Source organism: Vicia villosa, linkage group LG1 (assembly GCF_029867415.1).
Source record: "Vicia villosa cultivar HV-30 ecotype Madison, WI linkage group LG1, Vvil1.0, whole genome shotgun sequence".
Classification (NCBI taxonomy): Eukaryota; Viridiplantae; Streptophyta; class Magnoliopsida; order Fabales; family Fabaceae; genus Vicia; species Vicia villosa.
Genome location: NC_081180.1, coordinates 124,182,115 through 124,208,401, shown reverse-complemented (window position 1 = coordinate 124,208,401; position 26,287 = coordinate 124,182,115). Strand labels below are relative to the sequence as shown.

Below are 26,287 nucleotides of genomic sequence, written 5' to 3'. Positions count from 1 at the left end.
ATGTACAAGCTATTCAGACTCTGAGAACACAAGGTTTGCAGCCACAAGAATCCAAAATCCGAGCTCAAAATTCATCAAAAAATTCAAGATCGAATTCTGAGTTTCAGAGCACTTCAAGAATTTCTTTTGGTTCAGAGACGTTCCTAAGACATCTCTGAGTGTGTCTCAATCACTTTCAGGCTTTAAAACATTAAGAACATAGCGCTGTAAGTCAATCTCTGTCCGATTCTATATCCTTTCGATTACATAATTTCAAGCATCCATATCATAATATAATCGCATATTCTTGTTTGTTTTGATGTGTTTATCGATTCTGGATCATTAATTGTGTTTTCACGCTTGTTTGAGCCATATACCATAGTTAGGGTTTTGGGGATCGAAAGAGGGTTTTTGACTATAGGTAAAATTAAGCCTAAATTCAGGTATCATTGATCTCGTGATCTCTGGACGATCATGTTCGTCTAGTCGCGAACAATTTTTGTTGCGTTTTTGGTTGTTATCGGTTTTGCAGGTGTAGTATGTAGGAGCTTTTACAGCTTATTCACCATAAGCGCTATAATAAGTGTGAAACCAGATTTTGGAGGAAGAAGACGCTGACGCGTCATATCCCTATTGGAGGCTTCGCGCGCGCGTTTTCCAATTTGAAACAAAAGATCCTGCGCGTTATGACTCACTTGGATGCCGTGGTCCCTCAATGATCGTCCATCAGATCAAAGCAATCCTAGATCCAATGCTTACAAGACTGCGAGTACATGGTAATCCTCACGCGCGCGTCACACACAATCAGAAGTTAAGTATTTTTGAATTTTTTTTATTTTTGATTACACAGCCACGTTTTTTAAATATATATATATATTTACTTTTGTTTTTTTTATTTAAATTTGTTTCTATACATAATTTATATTTTTGAATTTAGAAAACTTTTATAAATTTATTTTATTTAAATTAATATATACTTGTTTAATAAATTTTATTTATTTATTTTAGTTTATCTTAAAATACTTTTAAAATTCATGATTATTTTATCTAAATACCAAAAATTTCCTAAAAAATTTATTCCTTCGATTTTATTTCCTTATCCCGATTTAATTAATTAGGTCGAGAGACCAATAATTAATTAAATCGATGGTGTTACATTAATTCAATTTTTGCCCTAATCAGGGTTTACGAGGAACATGCCATACACTGATTTTATTTTCTTTTTTTATTATCAGGGTTAGCAACATGATTCGCCCCGAGTGCGCGCCTTCAACAAACCTCAAAGATAAAGTGTTCTCTTCTATTTAATTTTAATTATACTTAAATTAATTTACTTTTAGGGTTTGCTTTGCCTTCACCTATTTTCTGCCTTGTTTCAGGGTCAATCCTAAAGGCGCCTAACAACCATATCAGATCAAAGTCGAATCGAAACTAAAGTCAATGTTTCTGACAAACCCTTGCCCTCAACCCTGTCAGGCAAACACCAAAGCTAAGTACATTCTCTCTGTTTTACCTTTATTTCATTATTTTATTTTTTTTAATTAATGAAGTCTGCCCTCGAACCGATTATGCACCCACCTTCAATTTTCTGTTTCTTCTTTCTTTCAGGGTTTGTCAAATGCCAAAGCTACGTCATTGGTAACCCTAAACCTCATTCTATTTTATGCCTTTTATTATTATTACTTATGCCAAACCCTATTAAGGGATCCGCTGGTTACAATTCCCCTCTCCTCCGCTGGTTTCATTTTCCCCCTTCCCTTTATTGCTTTATATTATTATGTACTGCGTGGTTAGTAATTTAGGGAGTGCAAGATTGTAATTAACCTAGAATCACTAATTTACAAGATAATATAATTTGAAGTGAATCACGTGATTGATGCACACACGCACGCTTTTTGGGTAACCCTCTCTGTTGCCTTGCTGCCTGTTGCCTGTTGCCTGTTGCCTTTGTGTTTTGCAGAATAAGCCATGTCCCTCGAATTCGGGGATACCTCAGCCATGTTGCCTCGATAAAAAGGTCACGACCCTAATGATGCTGCCTTCGATACACAAATGACCTCGACCCTCGGATGTTGCCTACGGAAAAAGGCTGAGGTATCTTCTGGCTGCCTACGAAAAGGCTTATTCTGATCCTTACCTTAGACTACCTGCCCTTCTATGGCATGGGACAGTCTTATGGCAAAGGATGCTTCGATGACCCTTCAACCTCCAAACGAAAGGCTTCCTGCCCTCTTATGGCAAGGATAGACCCTTTCATTCCGAAAGGCAAAAAGAGACCTATCATCTGAGTTTAAGGTAATTGCCCCTAATTGCCTTGCAATGCTCAAACCTTTTTATTATATTCTTTCTCATAATTTTTCAAAAGGGCAACGCTTATTCACAAGCTAAAGTCCCTATCTTTTTCATCTACTTTTTCTGAAAACGAGCAAGCAAAGCAATTAAGAGCCCATGGAAAACCATGGATGCAAAGGGTGCCTTACACCTTCCCTTTGCATAAATTACCCCCCGAACTTAGATTTCTTAAAAGGTTTTTTTCTGTTTCTTTTTGCCTTTCCGAATATTGTTTGGATAAAATAAAAGTCGGTGGCGACTCATGCTTAACCGCGACATTTCGATCGATGAAAAGTCAGTTCACCGTATTACAAACGGGAACGGGTCCTCCGGCGGCGATGTCTTCTCGGGGGAGACCTTGAAGAAGATGGAGAACGCCGACGGTATCTTCTCGGCGGTGAGCGCGAGGAGGAATAGGAGCGTGACCTGTGGCGCCTCCTCGGAGAGGGGCGACGTCTTCGCTGTCTTTCCAGTTCGTGAATTCGGTCGTCCTGAATTCTGAGGAGGCTGTTCGTCAATTGTATTTCTTTGAGCAAGCGGACGGTGATGGGATCAGCATCCTCGGGAATGTTGAGCGGTTCTTCTTCCTCTCCGTGATGGGCTCTCCGCCTCTCGGAGGTGTGGGTGAATGAGGAAGCATGTTGCCCGTCTCGGAGGTCGGTCTCATTCACATTCTGGGCATGTTCCGGCACGTTGGTCGTTCGGATCTGCTCGCCGTTCTGAACGTGCCCTTCTGGAGGAACATGGTCAACATTCTGGACCTGTTGTAGGACCTGCAACAGCTGAGTGTCCTGGGTTTCATGCCCGGACCTTTGTCGCCGACGATCCCCCCGACGATGATTAGCTAGCTCGCGGGAGGATTCCTCGATCAGCTCGTGAAGGAGGAAAGGGTCAGCGCTTGGGATGTTGTTGTTGTTGTTGTCAGCCATGACGATTGGAGATGATTAGCTTTGATCTTTGTTTGTTAAAGATGGGGAAGCAAGTTTCCCACAGACGGCGCCACTGATCGTACCTGATCAGGAGAATCGTCGTAGGCTGCTCGGACTGGATCTTCTAGGAAGGAGAAGGGGGGTGTACCTGCAAGGTACTCCAATGCCAAAGTAAGTTGACGAGCAAAGGAGCGCAAGTACTAGCTAAGAATGAGTAAGAATTGAATACCTGACCCTCTACTGAGAGAGGGTATTTATAGCCCCCAGCGCTGGGCCATGATCCCGCTAGTGGACTGGAATTCCAGGCCCAACTAAGAGACTGCCAGGTTTCCTAGGCGGAAATATCGGAGGTGCTTGATGCCCTCTGTCCTGGTTAACCGCTCCGGAATCCCAGAGAGACGCGGTTTTATAGGGGCCACGTGGACTCCGTAGTATTCGGAGGATTGGGTGTGAAGGACCATTGCGCGGAGCAGGGTCCTCGGCAACGAAGGTGTCTGCGGGGTCGTCAGTGCCGAGCATGTCGGTGTCGTATGTTCGGGGATATAGGGCAGCCGAGCATGTCTAAGGTGGGCATCCTGTCTGCGTAGGAGGGTTGCAGAGGAACGTGGGCCTCTGAGGTTTATTGGGCCGAAAGTCATAGTGGACCTAACTTTGGCCCAGTCCAGAACAATAGATATATATGTAAACCATTACATGAGGTCATTTATGTGTGCAAACCGTTTGGAACGTGGATGGGCAGAGGTAGGCAAAAAATCGTAACTGCAGCATCATGAATGTGTGAGAAGTTGAATGCACAGAAGTTCAATGATCAAGCATGAAACTGCCGCAGCCCACAATTACAACCAATGATTAGTAGGGCAGAATTGGAAGGAATGATGTGGATTTTTGTGGGAAGAGAGGCTGATGTGGCAAAGGTTAGAAATGAGAAAGTGTGTGAACAGTAACTTAATGTTTTCGATAATATTCAAAATTTTGATCATTAACTTTGTGCTCCCGTTAATATTTAATATTTTAATCAATAACTTCGTGCTCCCGTTAATATTCAATATTTTGATCAGTAACTTCGTGTTCCTAGTAATATTCAATATTTTGATCAATAAACTTCATTTCCCGTTAATATTCAACATTTTGACCAGTAACTTCATGTTCCCCTTAATATTTAATATTTTGATTAGTAACTTCGTGTTCTCGTTGATATTCAATATTTTGATCACTAACTTCGTGTTTCTGTTAATATTCCAAATTTGTTCATGTTAATATTCAATAGTTTGATTAATAACGCCATGTTTCCGTTATTATTCAATATTTTTAGCAGTAACTCTATGTTCCAGTTAATATTGGCTCTGTTTGGGAAGACCTATTTTCGAGCTTATAGCTTATGTCTTATGTCTTATAAGCTCGTATGATAATTTAGACCTGTTTGGTAACAGTCTTTTCATCACGAGCTTATAGCTTATTTTACTAACTTATAGCTTATTTTCCAGACGCTATTTCAAATAGCGTTTTAGCTTATGTCTTATAGCTTATTACTTTTTCTTCCTTTTTTTATACTTATTATTTTAATTAAAATCTATTTTTAACCCTTAAAATTTATTTTAATTTAAAACAAAATAATTATATATTAAATATCTTTTATGTCATTTTACATTTATAAGTTAATTTAACCGCTAATTTTACCAAACACTTCAGTTAACTTATAAGCTATCAGTCTCAACCAACCGCTATAAGCTATAAGTCATCAGACATCAGCCATCAGTCATAAGCTATAAGCTATCAGCTATCTTATCAGTCAACCGCTATTTTTACCAAACATACCCATTATATACTTTGCTCTGTAATTTAATACCCACGTTAATATTTAATATTTTGATTGCTAACTTCATGTTTTCGTTAATATTCAATATTTTGATTAATAACTTCATGTTCAAGTTAATATCCAATATAGTTTGATCAATAACTTTGTTTTTCCGTTAATATTCAATAGTTTGATCAATAACTTCGTCTTCTCGTTAATATTCAATATTTTGATCAGTAACTTTATGCTCTCGTTATCATGTCATTTTTTATCAGTAACTTCATGTTTCCGTTAATATTAAATACATTTAATATTTTGACCAGTAATTTAATATTGCCTTTAATATTCAATATTTTGATTATTAACTTCATGTACACGTTAATATTAAAAAAAAATCTATTAATATTCAATATTTTGATTAATAACAATATTTTATAAAAACAAAAATCTTAAATTGACAAATTATAATGAAGAAATATTCTATCAAATTATATAATATAATTGATTAAACTCAATTTACAAATCAAATATATTATTCCATATATAAAAATATTTGAATCAATAGTTAATTATTCCTATATATAAATATATTTTTTTGGAATTATTTATAAAACTATTTAAATCAATTGTAAACTTATTCTCGTTATTATTCAACATTTAATTAAATGTGTTAATATCAGTACCATATGGGCGTACCATATAATTACCCGTGTGTATTCGTAATATATTATTTTGTATTTTGATAGAATTGACCCATTAAAGTTTTAATGGTAATATTTAAATTATATTATATTATATATAGATAAATATATATTGATTATTGATGAACTTATCCAGTTAAAATTTTAAATTTTATAAATGACAAACAAATTGTATGATTAATAAAAAATATCATACAATTTTGATATTATTTATTCATATATTACTTATGTTTCATTCTATTACTATTTATTCATACATTACTTATGTTTTATTTTATTATTATTTATTCATACAGTACTTATGTTTCATTCGATTACTCATGCTTATTAACACCCATAGTTATTTTTAAATATGTTTTTTAAAAAAATAGTCAATAGATCTAATATATTTATTTTATTTAATAATTTCTAAAAAAAATTCATTAATATATATTGTACTTTTGTAAGATATAAAAGTACAATATTTTCTCAAATCTAATAATTTAAAAATACATATTGTAAGTACTAAAAGAATAAGAAATCAAAAGTTGCAATCACATGCATTAAATCATAAATTAAAAGTTGCAATCAATCAATCAATGATTATTAAAGGTAATTATGATATTTAACATATTTATAGGTAAATGATTTATGTCTTTTCATTCTAAACTTTTTATTTACCTAAAACAATATACTGTTTTTTTTCTTTATTCTTGGATTCTATTTTCTTATATATTTCAAAATTATGTATATATTTTTGATTTTTAATATTTTATTATATTCTATTTTTATTTTTTTTTGTTTTGTTCGGACCTTACAATAAATAAATATCAATAATATTTTATAAAAATAACTTTATAAATTATATAAATATATATATATATATATATATATATATATATATATATATATATTGATAAAATTAATTTTTTAATTTGACCTAACTAAAATATTCTTTAGTTCTATGAATTAATATACAATATTATGTTATTTATATATTATAATATCTATAATTTTTATAATTATTAAGATTTAATATAAATATCACTCAAACATAAAATCAAATAATCAGTGAAATTTATTTATTAAAATTCGTAATAATATATCAATTATTTCTATATAAAAAAATAGGTGTGCTGCTTCATCATTTCAACAATCAAATATAATGTAAATATTATTAAATAGAAAAATTAAAGACTATTTTAAATGAAAATTATTTTTCACTTAAAAGTAAAAAGTAGAAAAAAAGAAAACAAATTAGATTATTTAACTACCTAAATATATGTAGAAAACATAAAGATGATTATTTGTTAACAAAATTGTAAAGTAACACTAATTCTTAAAATTTATTTTAAAACTTCAAATATAAAAATTTGTCTCGTTTCTAATATTTGTCTCAATTTAATAAAACTTTATAGTCATCATTAAATAGAATAAAGCAAAAGGAGTTTTTTGGCAAGTTTGCCACTTGTCAAATTTTTAAAGTCCATTCTATTTTTAAAAATACTATTAATGGAAATTTTACTATAATTATCTTTAAGTTTATTTTTATATTTCATTAATTACTTATTGTTTATTATATATTTATATATGATTTATTAATATCAATAATAATTGATTGGCCTTGAAAATAAACAAAAACAATGCCAGTATTTATGTTTCTCGATCCATTAACGAATATTTTTTGGGAAGACCGAACAAACCAATTTCACTTTCCAAAGCTAACAAAACCTTATCATCTCCCACAGTCTCTTCGTATTCAATTTGTGTTTCTCAATAATACATCCATAAGCGAATCATTTGGGGGAAGACAAGCAAATAAGTTGGCTCACTTCCAGATTTCAAATTAGTTTCTCAATACAAACCCTAGAATTCTACCCGTGAACACAAACAATTACACTGTTGGTTAACTTTCAAAAGGGTTTCTCAATGCAAACCCTTAAATTTTAATTTCTCTTCTTCCAATCCAGATTCATTTCATCATCAAGTCATCTCTTCAATTTTTCAGGTAATTACTTTAAATTTCGGTTGATTTCTGTTGATTTATGATGATTTCAATTATATAAATTGGAACAATTTCTTCTCTCATCTCACACTGGTTATGATTAGTTCATCTCTGGTATATTTAAATTTCTACTACTCGATCCTGTATCAGGTTTTTTGAATGGTCGCCGAAAGACAATACTTTGTTAAGAAAATCACTCCTGCAAAGAAACCCTGGGACATTGTTGTTCGAGTTATTAGTTTATGGTTTATACCGGATATGAATGCTAAACAAAAAAAAATTTACGATGGCTCTATTGGAAGATAAGGTTGTTGTTTCCTTTAATTATTCTTGCTCGATATTATTATATGGTTTTGTTTTAATTGTTATTGTTTATATTCTATTGTGAAGGTATTATGCTACTAATTTATATCTTTATATTGTTGTATTAGTTATTTCTAAAACAAAACATAAAATCAAATCAAATAGTTTTCAACACGTTGTTTTCATAAGCAAATTCTTATTACTTGATGTTGTTGCAGCCTACGTGGATAACACAGTGCCCTATACTACTGCTCGACACTCGAATACCGTACGGAAGTCTATCAGTTGGCTACGAAGAGCATCTAGATCCGGTTGGAACTCAATCGTTATATGATGAAGGAGAAGCTGATATAGTTTTGCAGCATGTCTTTTCCTTAATTTATGTTTTGGTAATTAAATTTGACTCTGTTGATTGTAATTGATACAGATATTATTGCATTCCATTTGATATTGTGGTAGTTTTGCAATGCAAATTGTTGTCTTTCAAAGTTTCGAAATCTTGCGACTTCACTTATTTGTCATTTGTGTTTGTTGGCAGTAGATTCTTCTTATTTGAATCTGAAAAATTCAGGTGTTTGAGGGACATGCTTAATGGGCTTCCAGAAGCTGATGGTACATAAGTTTTCACAATTCATAGCTTTCAAGGTTAGGAAGCTGATGCTGTAACTTTATCTATGGTAAGATCTAAATCCAATCGCTACAACCACAATTTCAATAATTCAATAAGTTGTTTTTAGTGTTATTTCAATAAGCTGCTTAAGATAGATGTATAAACAACTTATAATTAATATGGACAAAATTTGACTTATATTTTAATTTTTATATCCATAGTAATAGCCATACATAACATATTTTCCATTGGTCTTGCTCAGAACTAACATATTCAGATTTGTTTTCCTCTGTTTTTCGAAATTATAATAAAATAGGTACGATCAAACACATTGGGAGCTGTTTGATTCCTCAGCGATAGCAGAAGAATTAATGTTGCCATCACAAGAGCGCGCAAACATTTAGATATAGTATGTGACAATTCAACTATATGCCACATTATGTTTCTAGCAAGGCTGATGCGCCATATCTGACACTTTGGTAGGGTGAAACATATTGAAACATATAGTTTTGGAGGAGGATTTGGGCTTGGGATGAATTTGATATTATCTTTTATTGATTAGTGTTGCATTTGTAACAGTGGAATGGAACAAACTTAGATATACCTCTAAATAATTGTTTGAGGATATTTATATTTTTTTGGAGTATTTATTAGGCTGATTTATACTGTCAATAATTGTATAGATACTTATAAATTCAAAATGACAATAATTGTATATATACTCATAAATTCAAAATGTGTGTATCAAATAAAACTCATCATATATATATATATATATATATATATATATATATATATATATATATATATATATATATATATATATATATATATATATATATATAATACTCTTTTTCTCTTTGTCCAAATAAAAATTAGAAGCTTGGAAGACACACAAAGTATCTAATGCAGTAATAAATAATAACATTTGATTGCGGCAGATTTATAATGAATAATTATCAAAATATAATACTATTATAGAAAGAAAATAAATACTAAGCAATTGAGCAATAGTGTGCATAATAAAATTTAATCAATATCACTTTATTGATAATGAACAAATCAATAATAATAATAATAATAATAATAATAATAATAATAATAATAATAATTAACTACTAATAAAATAACAAATCAATAATGATTATAATGGTAATTGAATGCTAATTTTTTTGACAGTATATATCAACAAAAATTATTTTATTAATTATAACGGGCACAAATAATTGTGTTTTTTGTATGATAGTGTTTATAAGATCACTATCTCTTTATTTTTTTAAGAAAATTAATACTACATAAATGTAAATGTCTTAATAGGTATTCTTCCTGCTTTTCATTTTTGATATGTTATTTTATTAATTTATAAATTATTATAATGTTTACGGGACAAAATTAGTTCTTAATTATTTATTGTAAAATTTAATGGGTCATAAATTTTTTATTATATATTTATACCATAACTTTGTTTGTTTTTATAAATTATATGTGCCTAATTTTTATTTTAAATTAATACAAATACCTATTTTTAGTGATATTTTATATGAATGATTATATATTAATATGATCTCAAATAATTTTTCTTATAAATTGATATGATCTTTTAACGGGAATTAATTATTTTTAATGGAACAAATATATTTTTTTAATGCACGTGTGACCTATATGATATTTCTCTACAATAATATTTAATCATACACAATCCATCTCATAATTATATTAATATATTAATATTCTTTAATATAATTTTTAAGATTTTATTCATGCTTTCTTAATGATCCACAATTATGACAATAGTATCTATAAAGACAAAATAGTACTATCAATTTATATTTACAACTCCATATATTCACTCATGGTCAATTATATGTGGCTATTTTAAGGGTAAAGTCTAGAAAAAAATTGAAGATTCTTATTTTAGATGGTGAAGGAAATTCATGTGAAATGAAGGTAAAATATAGTAGAGAACAATGTCAAACTTTCAAGTCTTTGAAATATGTTATTTAGTCAAGTTTAATGGAAGTTCAAGCTAATTTATTAGTTTTATTCTTCTCTTACCTTTAAATTTCTTCAACATCATGCCACAAAACGATACTCAGGATTTCTTTTACGTGAGTTTTAAAGTTACATTTCTAAAAAAGTGATGTACTACTTTGAATTTGAAATAAGTGGAAACTCAAGAATGACAAAAGTTACAAAGAGCAAATTGATAATTGAATAGTTTGATAATTGTCATCAATACTCCAATTTTTAATGTTTAAATTAATTAATTTAAGTTGAGTTGTGTGTGCTTTAAACAACAAAGATATTTTTTTTCATACTACTAATAACAATTTATAATATTACCATAGCTTCATTTGTAAGTTGTAAATAGTTATAAAATATTTCTGTAACATAAGAAATTTAATTTTATCCCGTGCCTCGCACGGGTATATCCACTAGTAAAAGTAAAATAAGAGATATTAAAGAACAAAAATAAGAGAAAAAATAATATCATTTATAAAAATATTTGAAATAGTGATATATTATTTTCCCGTATGTTGATATCATTTATAAGTAATATGTAACAATAGTTTTTTTAAAAATAAGTATTGAGAATATGCATTGAAAATTGATAATTGTGAAAAATAAAAATTAATTTCATGTAATATGATCTTAAAAAAGATTGTATCTTAAATGGAAACCATAAATATTACAATATAAAATTAGAAAGATTTATCACCAAATCATCGATGAGAAATCTAAAAGGTAGGGCAATTAATACCAAATAACATATAAGTTATTCTTATCCTTTATCACAAAATATTTATACAAAATAGCTCCTATTATGAAGAAGAATAAAAAGTTAAATCTCCATCACATAATAAGTATTAAATTCATACATTTAAGTATTAAAATCATACATTTAATTATCTTAAATAAAAAATAATCAAAGGATATAATTATTAAGTATCAATAATTATTGTTGTTTTAAGTTTAAATTAATTTAATTTTTTATTATCAAATTCATCATAAAAATGACAAAATTAACACTCAGTTTCCGTTATAGTAAATTTGAAAAGATAATTGGTATCACAGTAATTTTGGAAAATTTTAAATAATATTGTTGCATATTTAATCGGAATACATTTTGTTCTACTATTAAATTAATAAAAAATAAAAAATAAAAATTAGAGTCATGTGTCTAAACATAAATAAAGAGTTTGTCAAACGTAAGGGACAAAATTTATGGTGTGTGAAATTATTTGAAGCTATCGTATTCCATATATCATCAATCAAAATTAAAAAAATAAAAATAAAAATAATATATTATGTCTACTATAGTAATAATAAAAAATTGACTCTCATTTTAAATAATTAGAAAATTTGCTATTCTATTTCAAAAATATACTTATTCATCCATTTCTCTTAATTCAAACTTTTTCTTATATTTAAAATCATATAACATATGATTTTGTCAAATTTCTATTATATAAAATCATATAAAATAGGGTTAAATATCTTTTACCCCTGCGAAATAAGCGAGTTTTGATTTTGCCCCTTTAAAAAAAATTGTTGCACAGACCCTACCAAATGAAGATTCCAACCATTTAAACCTTTTATCATGTTTTTACCTAGAACACCCGGTTACCATCCTACGTGTCTGTTACCAATTTAATTTTTTCTGAAATAAATGCCACGTTGGCACATCATCATCGTTTTTTCCTCCTTCTTCCTTACAGACCATAAAATTCCCAAATCAAAAATTTAGGGAATTTAGGGCATGAATCTTTGTCATCACTCCGTCGTAGTCACTACCACATAATCCAAGCAATCCCAAGAGAAAGCACGAGCAGTAAAGTCGCAGCCAGAGACAGAAAGCAAGGTCGAATACCGGCCGTCGTTTTCCTCCAGAACCTTCTCGACAAAACCCCCGACTCACGATCTACGTCAAGGAAACATCTACTCACCGTCGAGAAGAAGCAGATTAAGGCAGTGCTGAATTTCATTGAGGATCCGTTCTTCTGTTCCACCCGTTTTCCGCTCCAGATGGAAACATCTACTCACCGTCGAGAAGAAGAAGATTAAGGCAGTGCTGAATTTCATTGAGGATCCGTTCTTCCGTTCCACCCGTTTTCCGCTCCAGATTCGTGCCGGATCCGGATCCACTCATTTGCTTGAAAGTGGAACTGTGCTACCTATCAAGGTTTGTGTTTACTGTATATATTTTATTTGAATTTTTTTTTGGTAATTATGGTTTTTTGATTTTGTGCGTTTGTTGTGTAGATTCATAAGGACAAAGTGACGTCATTCCCTAAATTCCTACGTTCTTTTTGTTAATACTTCTCCTCACTGGTCAGCATTAATGGCATTATCTCATTTATGGCACCTCTGTGTTATTCTCCTCTCTTATGTGTTGGTAAAACCTAACTGTGGGATTATTGGCATGTCATAGTTGTGGAATAGACTTGAAAGATATTATCGATTGATTGTCTTGAGTAGTATGTATCTTGTCTAAATTTATACATTCTCTTTTTGTCTCGCTCTTCTGTTTTAGCTATTGATTCCTCAAAAAACAAGGTAACAGCATTACGTTAAACTCACTGTTTAATTCAAGGAGTTTTGGAACTCAAGAAATCACAATAAGTAATTTCAATTAAGAATACAAGGAAAATATGCAAAAAGTAACTAAACAACGAAAAAGGAGGGACAAATAAGATGTGTCAACGTGGCATTTATTTCAGAAAAAACTAAATTGGTAATAGACACGTAGGATGGTAACCTGGTGTTCTAGGTAAAAACATGGTAAAAGGTTTAAATGGTTGGAATCTGCATTTCGTAAGGTCTGCGCAACAATTTTTTTTTAAAGGGGGCAAAATCAAAACTCGCTTATTTGGCAGGGGTAAAAGGTATTTAACCCTATAAAATATATTGTGATCATTTATAAATATAATAGCTTACTATAATTGAAGATTTTGCTTTATTATTATGGAAGCCAACCGATAATACTTTAGGACATTTACATTATTCCTTTTGAGGCCATTAGAAAATATTGAAAGCATCATTTTGTGATATCATGATAATTTAAAACTTTATTTATTATAAAAATTGAATTTCACAACCATCATAGTACAATCTAAATATATTTTACATATCACTGAAACCTCACAACAACGCAAGAGATATCATCAGAGCTTTTTCTATTAAGTGCTTCTTTAGTAAGTTGATTTGCTGTCGTCCGAGCATCCTTGGTATCTTTGATAGTATCAACTGCTTCTTGATTTGACATGACCTGTAATAATAACATATGTGAAGTTAAAACCAAACATGATGTTTGTGGGAAGGAGGAATCCAATGCATAAATCATATGATGCTTCATCATTTTATCAAAGCATTTACCTTCCATAATTCATCACTGTTTATATTTTAACTAAACAATGGTTCTACACAGTAGACTGATGAAATCAATTTGTCAATCTTCCAAACCTGTGGAGCATGAGATAAATTTGTCAATCTTCCAAATAGCATCCTCCGATAGCTCTATCCACCAAAACCGATAATTCTGTTTTATTATCCTTTATGTATATCTCGAGATTAATCTGGAAAAAAAACTAATATTGTGAACCTAAAGGATGGATATAATTCAATATTGAGCGGATATTGCAATTTTTGAAGATAATTCAGAATTTTAGTAGCAATGCCACATCGCTTCAGAAAATCCAATTCAAAAATACCCTGCATAAAATAGTGATAATCAGTTCAAAACCGCATCAGTGCCAACACAAATATTCGTAGCATATCACAAAAAACCAATCCAAATCGCTTCAACAAGAGCAACATTATCCTTTGAATTACCAAAAGTGGTTCAATAGAAAAAAGAACTCAACAAAAAAGGTTTGCAACAAAAAAATACCACAACATAATTTCATAACAGAACGGGAGAATATAGAATCGGCATAACAGAAAATGAATGAAAATAATTATAACGGGAACGGAATAACAGAATCGTAGGATAGAGTTTTGAAAGGGCAAGAAAATGTGTTTGTAACAAAAGTTATAGAAAATCGCAACCGAAAAAGAGAAATAGAATTCACCTCTAACAGGTTTATAACAACCCCTCTTCAAATCATCTTTCTCTCACCACCGCGATTTCCGAATCCTCCTCCATATCTCCCACATTTCTCTCCATAATCACCATCACCGATTTCAGTCTATATAAGAAAAATCAGAAAACCATAAGAATATCGGTTCCAAACTTCCATAACAGAAAACTCACCTCATAACACCTTCAATCTTGAATCGATTCTCTTCCATTCTCCAACAATGTTCAATCATTATAACAAACACTTGGTGGCCTATTAATTGATTCCAAAAATAAAACTAAATTATGCAACATTAATACACCTAAATCAAATTTGAATGGAGAAAATAATGCAGAAAGTTTGAGAGAGAAGAAGAGAGATTAAAGAGAAAATAACATAAACTCGGAAAGATCTCACCCGGCTTTGACGATTCAGAGTTGTTTCAACTCAACATTCATCATCAAACGTTGAAAGTCTAACACCACAGGTTCGAACGCGAACGAAACCACTCGGCAACATCATCAAACCGTGTTTATCGATGCTTTCTCTTTCACCAATTTCTCTGCAAATGAAGAAACCAAAAAACGCACGTCAACATTATAATTGATCAATCTTCACCAATGAGTATCGTGATATTGAAAGCGATGGTTTGAGTGTGAGATTGAAAGAACCGATCGAGAGAGAAGAGGGGGTGTTGTACGGTTGAGAGAAACAAATCGTTGTTGTCGTACTTTACGTTGAATGGGGCAACATAATTATAAGGTAAAATGAAAAGGAATTTCGGGAAAATGGATCGTGAAATAAGAAGAATGGGGCTGCACTTATATTTTTTGGAACGGTTTTTGAATTTGGAAGAGGATGGGTTTAAGATCAGTTATGAGGATAGTGGAAATTGAAGAACAAAAGAATGTAACTGCCGAATTATAGTGGAAGAAGAAGTTAATTTTGAGGATGGTGATGTGGAATTTTGAGAGGAGAGCTGCTGATGTGGCAGCTTGTGTGATGAGAAAATGTGTGAACTTTCTTATATGATAGATTTGCCTTGATTTGAAACACAAAATCCTTATTTCAAAATATCAAAATTTTCTTTTTTGTATTTCTTCATCTCACAAGTCATTTTTTTACATGATTATTATTATTATTATTATTATTATTATTATTATTATTATTATTATTATTATTATTATTATTATTATTATTATTATTATTATTATTATTATTATTATTTCATTAGAGGGAGGGTGCTAGGCCCTTTTTGAATGATAATTATTTTTCATTTTATAATTAAATAACTCATTTCAAATTTACTGTAAATGTTCTTGATTGGCTGCATTTATGGTAAAACATAGTTCTGTGTTTAGATGTCATGACTAATATCATGTCATTCATGTGTAGTGTACGATAGGTTTTGTATGGTTAGCTAATACAACTTTTATTGGATGTCAAGCTGAATGTTGTGACATCAGTATCTGACACCATGGGCTGTTATGTGTTATGTTATATTTCCTTATTTATCTCATGCTATATTTTAGGAAACTATCTATTCACTGCTGTTTATGACTGACCACGCTTATGGCCTATATTTAGCACCCTGATATGTGAAAATTAGGTTAATTTGGTTAACCCTAATTTGTGTTTATTGGGCTCAAGGCCCATGTTCTGCCTATAAGAAGATTGGTAATCCTACTTGAAGAAGCAAAGATTTTTACGTGAAGAATTCAGTGTGCTGCATTCTGTGCATTGGGTTTTATTGTTCTTAGTGTTCTCTTGTGAGCCAAGCAATTGTCACTTTGTTGATCGTATTGGAGTAGGGTGTTTTTGAGTTGTAATTTGTTGTGTCACTCTAAGCTTTTAAGCACGAGTGTTGTGTCTCTTAATTGAAGCTTTTAAGCAAGATCAAGATTTGTTTGAAGTGTGTCTTCAAGTTGAATTTATTTGTGTTTGTTTGTTTGTTATCACTGCTGTGATTGAGGGGGAGTGAGTAGGAACTCAGGTCTAGTATTAGATTGAGATTGCATTAGGTATGTTTTAAGTGAGATGTGTAAACTAGTAGTTTAGCTCTGAATTAATACTACTTATAGTGGATTTCCTCGCTGGCTTGGTAGCCCCTAGAGTAGGTGTTGTTGTACACCGAACTGGGTAAAAAATTCCCTATGTTCCTTACTGTTATTGTTTACTTACTACTTAATTTAATAATCTGTTCAATAGTGGATTTCATAACATCTGATACGACATCGATCCTCTGTTACTAGAATTTTCATTTACATATGTATATAAATAAATTTTATATTGTATCAAATAAGCTTTTTATTTTACGGGTCACTATCAGCACAGTACATATTATTTTAAATAATAATTACTTTGATTATTTAATACAATTGAGTTATATAATTATTGTTCATGTTAAAATTAATAGCTAATTTTAAATTTTGATACATATCTAAATAAAATGTATATTGTATCAACTAAATTTACCCGTGCAGCCGCACAGGTATTTGACTAGTTAATCTCTTTATTTTTAATGCAAGAAGTTTTAGCGATTATGTAGGTAAAGGCCACAAAATCGTGGATATAGGCAGTAAAATCTTTACCGAAATTTTTTCATTCCAATAGCCTATAGCTATGGAGTTTTAAGGGCGTTGGATAAAATCTCATACCTCCTCAACCATCCCCTCTCGCTCCCTTTGCTCCTTATGGACACTCTCTCGTACCTTCTGCAACAACCTCTCTCTCTCTCTCTCTCTTTCTCTCTCTCTCTCTCTCTCTCTCTCTCTCTCTCTCTCTCTCCTCCTCCAACATCCTATCTTGTTTCTCCATCCACTTCCTCTCTCCCCATTCAACATCATATCATGCTCCTCCATCCACTTCTCATTTTCCTTCCCTAACTTGTCAGCAACTATCTCTCTAGTCTATCTCTTACGATTTACTCCTCTAGGTGATTTATATGGTCCAGAAATAACTTGAAGCCAACGCCTCTTCCAAGTCCACGTGCACGCCCAGGATGCTCCTCGGTTCCAATTGCTTATACCAATATGTCACGACAATCTTGTGAAAGGAAGATGCCGACTTTAGCTTGTTCAAGAAGATCATCCTACAACAAATATGAAATTTCATCTTTACCGAATTGATTTTAACTTAAATAAATATTGTTGAAAAAAGTGTCTACTTACAAAAATATTTGAGTCACTTCGCGTGTAACATCTGATGTGAACTAGTTTTCTTTTCTTTGACGTGCCCACTTCTATTTCTCGTGGTGTGATGGTGGAGATGGAGTGTGATCAAGATTTATAAAACCTCTCAGATCTTCCTCCCTTTATTTTCTTTTTTCTTCAATCATCTTCTTTTCAAGATTTTGATATCCTCCACGAGATAATCTATGTGGATAGATATTTCTAGCTCAATTTTCCTATCCTTTTTGGCTCTTGGCCAATAAGTCGGAAGTGGATCGAGACTCTACAATTTCTCCCAATCACCCTCATTAATATATGATTACACCTCGTATGGAGGTTTGCCTTTATCACTTGGATAATGAATATAATCACGAGCGAATTATATCTTGAAGCCCCTCACTTTTACCATAATATGTATAAGCAATTTCTTTTTTCCCATACCATCCTCTCGACTAACAATAAACGCTTTATATGTTTACACAATAGAGATATTATTAGTATATATCAAATAAAAAATAAATGATCATATATACTCAATGCATAAAATTCAAAATAATTATTGTAACATCCTCTCATATGGCGTCTTTCAATTTATCGTCAACTTCGTGCCAACTATCCAACAAAATACCCATTTTACTTCTACCTTGTAACACAATGTAACTCATAAAGTCCTCAGCATGTTCACCATAAGTCCTATTATATCAACTGTAATCGGGTTACAAACACCACTTTCGTGGGATTTTTTCACCTTTGTAGCAAACACCATCCTGGTATACATTGGTATCAACTGCATGACGCAACGTTTGTTTGGCCTCAGGTTTCGATTGGGAGTGTGATGTCTCTCCTGCCTCAAATACCATAGGTGAAGCAGTACGTCTACGGAAAGATGGAGGTGGAGAGGGATGACCTGGAGAACCTCGCCTGTTGCAGAAGGACGATGAAATAGGCAAAGAAATGTGAACACCGAAACCTCTAGCTGCATCCGCCACAACCTGTCCGAAGGTAGAAGGAGAAAGAGCCTGGGATGTCTGACTCTTTTTCCTCTAAACTGAAACAAGTTGTGCAAGCCTACCATGTCTCAACCTAAATGGTATTTCAGCCATAACTCATGTAGAAGTACGAAACAAACATTACCAAAAAGACTCATGTTCAAAAAATGGAGAAAATACAGATAGACTAAAACTGGAGATGCATTTCCGGGTTTATATGTAAACGTTGAACAAAACCGGATATGTAACTCTGATACGGCCTGCAACTTTTCTGCTTTGCCAATGGCGAAACTAAGTCACTAAGACCTTAAAAAAACAGTCATTAATTGAAAAAACAACCATACGAAAACGTTTATTCCTACTTTTAAGCTTGCAAACACTAAAAATACTTGGATTATCTAACCTAAAACACAATTTTTAGGTGAAATTACATTAACTCAAAAAGCTCAAAAATAACTTACAATTTTTTATTTTTGTTGGTTGATTAAACTTGAACAATGATGTTTGTCTATTGCTTGTTAATTTCTGATTAGATTTTTGCACAATAGGATGATTTTCACACAATGAGAGTTTGATAGAATTTTGTGTTTTAGTTTTGTGTTTCTAGTTCAAAAATACTTTCTGAAATGAGGAAGGGTTACAGACATCACGCGTATCTACATAACATATGAAATTTCTTAGGCTAAACTATGATTTATAAATGGAGTGTTTCCGAAATACAACTTCGGAGTCTCTTTCAAAAATACTCTTTTATAGGATTTTGTCCATAAAAAAACCTAACTAAGGGTGATTCCAAAAATATATTTTCCGTAGTCGAGGGCATTTATATATTTTCGGTCTTTCTATAGAAAAACATAGGGTTATGCTAACATGTGCCCTTAGGGCACATGTTAAAGATACTATAATTAGAAAAAGTTAAATGTAATTAAATGTAATAAAGTTATATGTAAAGTTTCGAGGCATTGAATACACATGTTTCAATAAAACATTTCTATAAATAACTTATTAACTTGTGCCCTTGGGGCACATGTTAGCTTTTCCCAAAAACATATAGTGTTAAAAAATTCCCTAAAAAATAGAGATTTTAATAAGAATAAAAATAAAATTGCAAAACCCTGGTTTACTCTCTAATTTCTTCATCCACCTTCAGCGAGTTTACAGTGAGAGGTTGACGGCGTGAGACATGTTGGACATCAACCTATTCAGAGAGGAAAAGGGCGGCAACCCCGAACTCGTTCGCGAATCTCAACGCCGTCGATTCGCCAGCGTTGAAGTTGTTGATGAAGTCATCACTCTCGACAAACAATGGCGAGAGCGTACTCATCTCTCTCTATATCTCTATATCTTTACCGTATAACAATGGCATCGACCTAATCCTGTTCTGTTGCAGGTCAATACGAATTGGAGAATCTCCGAAAAGAATTCAACAAGTACAATAAGGAAATTTCCAAACTCAAGCGTGTAAGCATCACTACATTCAATTCTTACTTATACACATGCAATTGCAAATCCTCATGATTTTAATGTGTCTGTGTGTTAGGCTGGTGAAGATGCAACTCAGTTGATTGCTGAATCTGAAGTGACTAAGAAATCGATAGCTGATAAAGAGGCTGAAGCCGGTGAAGCTCTGAACAGCTTGAATTCCAGATTGGAAACCATCGGTAACCTCATTCATGATACCGTTCCGATCAGCAAGGACGAGGTTTGATCTACTTTTAGTTATATTTCTCTTCATTTTTTTCTTTTATTATATAATGTGCCTTACCATAAATCCATGTTTCAGGCAAACAATGCTGTGATTAGAACATGGGGAGAGAAAAGAGTGGAGCCTAAACTCAAGAATCACGTGGATCTCGTTGACCTTCTCGGGATAGCAGATTTGAAGAAAGGTTGGAATTTATTGTCTATTCAAGTCAATTTTTTTATTTCTTTTTAATTTATAATTCTGAGGGTTGTAATGTGTTTCTGTCTTTCAAAACAGAAGCTTTTTACGTTAATCACTAATGGGACACTGCCGTGTTTCAGTTGCTGTACCTAAGGCTTTAGATAGGTTCTGCGCTTTTGATTATATACCTTCTCTGAATGTATCCTAACTTTTTTTGCTATGTTGCTTGATGCTTAATAGGAGCTGATGTAGCTGGAGGTAGAGGTTTCTATCTCAAAGGAGATGGCGTTCGTCTTAACCAAGCTCTAATCAACTTCGGGCTTGAATTTTTGGAGAAAAGGGAATATACCTTATTACAAACTCCTTTCTTCATGAGGAAAGATATAATGTCCAAGTGTGCTCAATTAGCCCAATTTGATGAAGAGCTTTATAAGGTGATATTCTTAAGTTAATTCAAATGTTGATTTGGGTGTTCATATAAGAATTTGATTATATTAAGAACATATTCTTGATGGCCTCTGTACACAGTTCGTAGTCTATTACAAGCTTATAATTTGATTTTAAGATTCTTATGCTTTGTGTTTTAAAGGTGCCAAACTGCCGTTAACATTATTGCAGTGTTTATTGTTTCTGTTGATTTAACTGGCTTGAAACAGTTGATGTATGGGTTAAAAGGAGTTGGAGGGTCAATGTTCATGTCCTGACAAAGGTCATATTAACAATTAACCATACTGGCTTAGTCTCAATTTTAAACAAAAGTACCTAATCTCACACTTACTGAGAAATTTAGTTAAATACAGTTAATTTTCTCTGTCTAAGACCGAAATGCTTTCTTTCTTCTCTTTTTGACAGAAAAAATGTGTGCATTCTGAAAAGTGATATTCATGAAAATTTGTTCCATGAGATAAACTATTGAATAAAAAAACTTATATTAATATGATTATTTTTGGAATGACATCATTAAATATATTAGAAGTAGTTTTATATTTGAGATTTTGAGGCCACCGAGTATTAATACTTCAATGCTTACTAACAAGCCTAAGACTACTCCCAATCTTTTCCTCTGAACTGGTCATATCTAAGGAATTATTATGTTAGGTAACTGGTGAAGGAGATGACAAATATCTAATTGCAACAGCAGAACAGCCACTTTGTGCATATCATATAGATGATTGGATTCAACCTACCCAGCTACCCCTTAGGTAACATGAATTTAGTCATATCTTTCATATTAAACTGGAAAACTATGTTATATTTTTAATTTTGGAAACATACTTTCTGCAGGTATGCTGGATATTCATCTTGCTTTCGTAAAGAAGCTGGATCTCACGGTCGAGATACTCTAGGAATATTCCGAGTTCACCAGTTTGAGAAAGTAGAGCAGTTTTGTATTACCTCCCCAAAAGAAAATGATTCATGGGACATGCATGAGGAAATGCTTACGAACTCTGAAGAATTTTACAAGGCGGTACGATAATGTCCTTCATAATAAAGCCATTTTTTCATTAGAGCAATTGTTTCAAAACAATTTATAAAAGAGTAATAATTTATAAAAGAGTAATAATTTAAGATTTATAATATAATACTCCCTCTGGTCCTATATATAAGAAGGAAAAAAAAAATCAAGACCTATGACGCTCGTTTAATATGATAAAGTTTTTTCTTAATGTAACCTTGCATTAGGAAAATAGTTTTGGAATGATTGGCTGCCCATGTTAAAAGTAATCTATGTGATTAATCTGCTAATCATTGGGATTAATCTGCTAATCTATGGGATTAATCTGTCGTCTTGTTTAAAGCATCTCAATATATCTTGTAAGGTTTGATATGTAGGACTTTGTTGTATGTTTGTGGTTATTGCCTGATAGTGATAAGCCATTGCACATAGATTGTTATCTTGGTTTTTTTGACCTAAATTGATAGCTTTCTTCGCCCTCCTTTTTAGTTTCCTTCTCTTACGTTATTACGTTTTATTTACTGCAGCTGAACATTCCATATCAAATTGTTTCCATTGTATCTGGTGCTTTAAATGATGCTGCCGCGAAGAAGTATGATCTTGAAGCATGGTTTCCAGCTTCTCAAACTTACAGGGAGTTGGTATCCTGTTCAAATTGTACTGACTACCAGGCCAGAAAATTAGAAATTCGATTTGGACAGAAAAAGGTCAGTTATGCCTAAGTTCAATTACTTTAGGTTGAAGAAGTTCATACTTTCTGAAATTTCGAAGTACTTTCTTCTCTGGTGACTAGTCTTTCGTTGAAATTATATTTTGCAATCAAGTAAATTTTATCTGCATGAAAACATTCTAAGAATAGCTGTCAGTAATGATGATGCTTACTTCTATTTATAGGCCTAATAATACATTATGCAGTTAGACCTTATGATAACTTAAACTGTGTCAATGACTGCATATATATGGTTTGCCATGGGCAATATGTTCTTTTGGCTAACTAATTTCAACCGTCTACGAGACTTTAATTTCATGATTTTGACTGTTAGCTTTTGCATCTTTTTTCCTGTTGCAGGGCAATGACCAAAGGAAGGAATACGTTCATTTGTTGAACTCTACTCTCACTGCTACAGAGAGGACCATTTGCTGCATACTGGAGAACAACCAGAAGGAGGATGGGGTAGAGATACCAGAAGTCCTCAGGCCATTCATGAGTGGAAAAACTTTCCTGCCCTTCAAGAACCAACCAAATAACGAAGCCAAAGGGAAGAAATCGAAGGCTTAATTGCATTAATTTTAGTCTGAATGATATTTATGAAGAGCCTAGTTCAGAATTGTAGGTTATGACCACTATCATACTTTTCATCTTAAAAGTTTTTCAGCCACCTCCCCCCTTATCGTTGTATGCTTTGGATAGTAAATTATCTTCAGGAACATGCACAATATTGTGCAGAAAGGACCACATGTCATATTCTGTAACTCATCAATCTATAGACCTTGTGTTTTATTGTTTCTGTTGGATTGGTTTTAAATATTGTGAATGTTTCAGACTCCGCATTGAACCTCCATTTTTGCATTAAAGGTTCTGTCACAACAATGGCTAAACTTGTTTATTTTTGTTGCCATATTATGAGTATGAGATTTAAGTGTAATTTAGTACAAGGGGGAGTCCTGATTTATGGGATTAGAATTCTGAAGTCTGCATTGGTTTCTATCTTGCAGGGGGGTGAAACATGTTCAATTTAATCGAGCTGCCCACGTACTTAATTCAATAAAGAATTTCATTGGAAAAAGGAATGCAGTCTGGAAAATTGGGACTAGAATTTTCAATGTATTGTAGTAGTGAGGGAATGAGGGTGGTTTTATTCACTGGCCGGATCTTTATTGGGTAACCTTAGAATTATGATGCCTAGTTTTACAACTAAGATTTTTTTACGGATAGTTTTACAACTATGATTATTGATTTTACCCTTGAATTTTGCCTGTTTCTGAATCTGTGTTGTTGTAATAGACAGAAATTTGGATTCTAGCGATGATTATGAGAAAATCCAATTTGGATTTAGAATAAATCTGATAGTGATAAGCAATGTCTTATAGAGAAGATTGTTTTTTAAAGCAAATGTTAGCATTTGTTCCAAGGCACAAGTTAATAAATTACTTGTAAAAATATTCTTTTGAAATGCATACAATCACTTTTTTAAAATTTTAAATATGATTTTATTTCAGTTTTTAAAATTATGGATTGATTCAATTCTTAGATAATTGATTATATGTACGAAGAAAATAAAAATCTAGAAATTGTCACTTAGCAATGGTAAAATAAAACCAGAAATTAACATATTAAGATGGAAATTATGTAGCACTCTAATAATTTACTATGAAGTACACTTAGTTTAGTATAGGGCTGGACAACAGTCGGAATTGGTTGGTTTATGATGAAATACAATCAATCTGAATGAAACCACGGTGCACAAGTAAGAATTTGGTTATGATGAAATACAACCAATATGAATGAAGCCACGGTGCACAAATAAGAGTTTGTTATATACAACCAATTTGAATGAAACCATGGTCCACAAACAAGAATTCATTTTTGTCCGTTGTAAAGTTTGATTTTTCCGGATGAGGGTTGACAGGTGTAACGGATGAGCGAACGGAAGTCAAAGTAATAGCTTAGATTCTAAGACTAATATCCTTCACGCAACACTTTGCAATATACATGGTTGGCTTCAATGCTAAAAAGTCCATCAAAGCTCCAATAATGCTTGAATTTATTTTTGTCCGTTGCAAAGTTTGATTTTGCTAGATGACGGATTGAACGATTGACTGGTGTACAAGATGAGCGGACGAAAGTCAAAGTAATAATAACGATTAATATCCTTCACACAACAAGGTAGATTGACTCGGTTAGTAAGGAGTTGACTCACACACCGAGAGGTCATGGGTTTAACTCTTGATGCTGATGTGATGATCTCTTTGGTGTTTTTTGGGCCTTGAGCCCCCTGACCCTGGTGAGCCTCCTGAGCCCAACTCACATAAACTTTTACTTGACAAAAAATGTGTAACCACGCTTGTCCAAAGCTGAAATAGAAGTCAAATTTCTTCTTATGAAATGTACATAAATTAAATATTATAAAATCAAAAGGTGTCCAAAAGGAAAAAAGCAAATAAACAATGCCAAATTCTAATACATGTACTATAAATTCATCTCCCATAATGACCTTAGCTTCAATATCATTTGGTTTCCTTAGGCTTATGAATCCTTGCAGAGAATTAACAACATTAATAGCTGACCCTGAGTCTAACCACCAAGTATCAGAAGGAACATCTACTATATTGGATACAAAATAGGCTAGAGATAGAGGTGCTTAATCCTCAAAGTTTTTAAAGAGTTAGAAGAGGAGGTTGTCATTAATGAATAAGGAATCATTTAAGATGATTATGTATGTCAAATGATTTCATGTATGTGTAGCCAAAATAATTTATAATAAAACTCTTTTACATTATGATCGTATACCATAATTACAATAATAATAATATTATTAATAATAATGATAATAATCACAATAATAAAAATAATTATATTTCTAATTATAATATTGACATCATATTTGAATATCGACGAATATAAGCATAACGAGGTAAATAATAGATTGTACATGATATATTGTACCATAGTATATTGTACCTCCTTTGAGTTTTTTTTTTTTAATATTTTGTTGTTTTGTACAATATGAATTAATAGTGATATAGTTCAACCACGCTTACCAAAGAGCTAGGTTGAAAATATATGATAGTATGGAAATGAAAATGATACAATGGTGAACGGATTGGAGATGAAACATGTTTACAGTTTTATTTGCTAATGGAGATAAAAAAACTTGCTAGGGTTCAAAACAATTTCCGTAAGCGTTAAATGTGGTTTTCGTAAGACAATGGAAAAGGCTATTCAAGAAAATTGGGATTCCCAAATCTCTTACAAAAAATGATCATCCTAGCCTTCTTCGAGCTGACGTTTATCAGCAGACATATCTCTATGTACCTTTTCCCTTGTCTTTTCGCTCTCATGTCAAAAGGGACAACGCCATCAAGGTAACCCATA

General features: G+C 32.1%; 1 protein-coding gene and 1 long non-coding RNA gene across 5 annotated transcripts; both read left to right on the top strand.

Annotated features, from left to right (window-relative positions):
- Positions 1-7,181: 7,181 nt before the first annotated feature.
- On the top strand, positions 7,182-9,372 carry LOC131616134 (uncharacterized). 4 transcript variants are annotated; one of them, XR_009288014.1, is made up of 5 exons: positions 7,186-7,722; positions 7,870-8,026; positions 8,241-8,411; positions 8,564-8,699; positions 8,949-9,370. It is a non-coding gene; the product is annotated as an uncharacterized LOC131616134 (long non-coding RNA). The 4 variants fall into 4 exon arrangements; XR_009288013.1 differs by having other exon boundaries at positions 7,187-7,722; positions 8,561-8,699; positions 8,949-9,369; XR_009288015.1 differs by having other exon boundaries at positions 7,189-7,722; positions 8,594-8,699; positions 8,949-9,369.
- Positions 9,373-19,961: 10,589 nt separating this feature from the next.
- Positions 19,962-23,699, top strand: LOC131644097 (serine--tRNA ligase-like). Its single transcript, XM_058914492.1, has 9 exons — positions 19,962-20,166; positions 20,241-20,311; positions 20,391-20,552; positions 20,634-20,739; positions 20,976-21,169; positions 21,834-21,937; positions 22,020-22,203; positions 22,719-22,898; positions 23,261-23,699. Exons 1-9 carry the CDS (start codon positions 20,034-20,036, stop codon positions 23,468-23,470), a joined length of 1,344 nt encoding a protein of 447 aa, XP_058770475.1. The 5' UTR covers positions 19,962-20,033; the 3' UTR covers positions 23,471-23,699.
- The last annotated feature ends 2,588 nt before the right edge of the window (positions 23,700-26,287 follow it).

Excerpts from the sequence above, each read along its gene's own strand:
- LOC131644097 (XM_058914492.1), top strand. The coding sequence starts at position 20,034 with ATGTTGGACATCAACCTATTCAGAGAGGAAAAGGGCGGCAACCCCGAA. Across the intron at positions 20,312-20,390 it reads AAATTTCCAAACTCAAGCGT|GCTGGTGAAGATGCAACTCA; the intron begins GTAAGCATCACT and ends TCTGTGTGTTAG. Across the intron at positions 22,204-22,718 it reads CTGAAGAATTTTACAAGGCG|CTGAACATTCCATATCAAAT; the intron begins GTACGATAATGT and ends TATTTACTGCAG.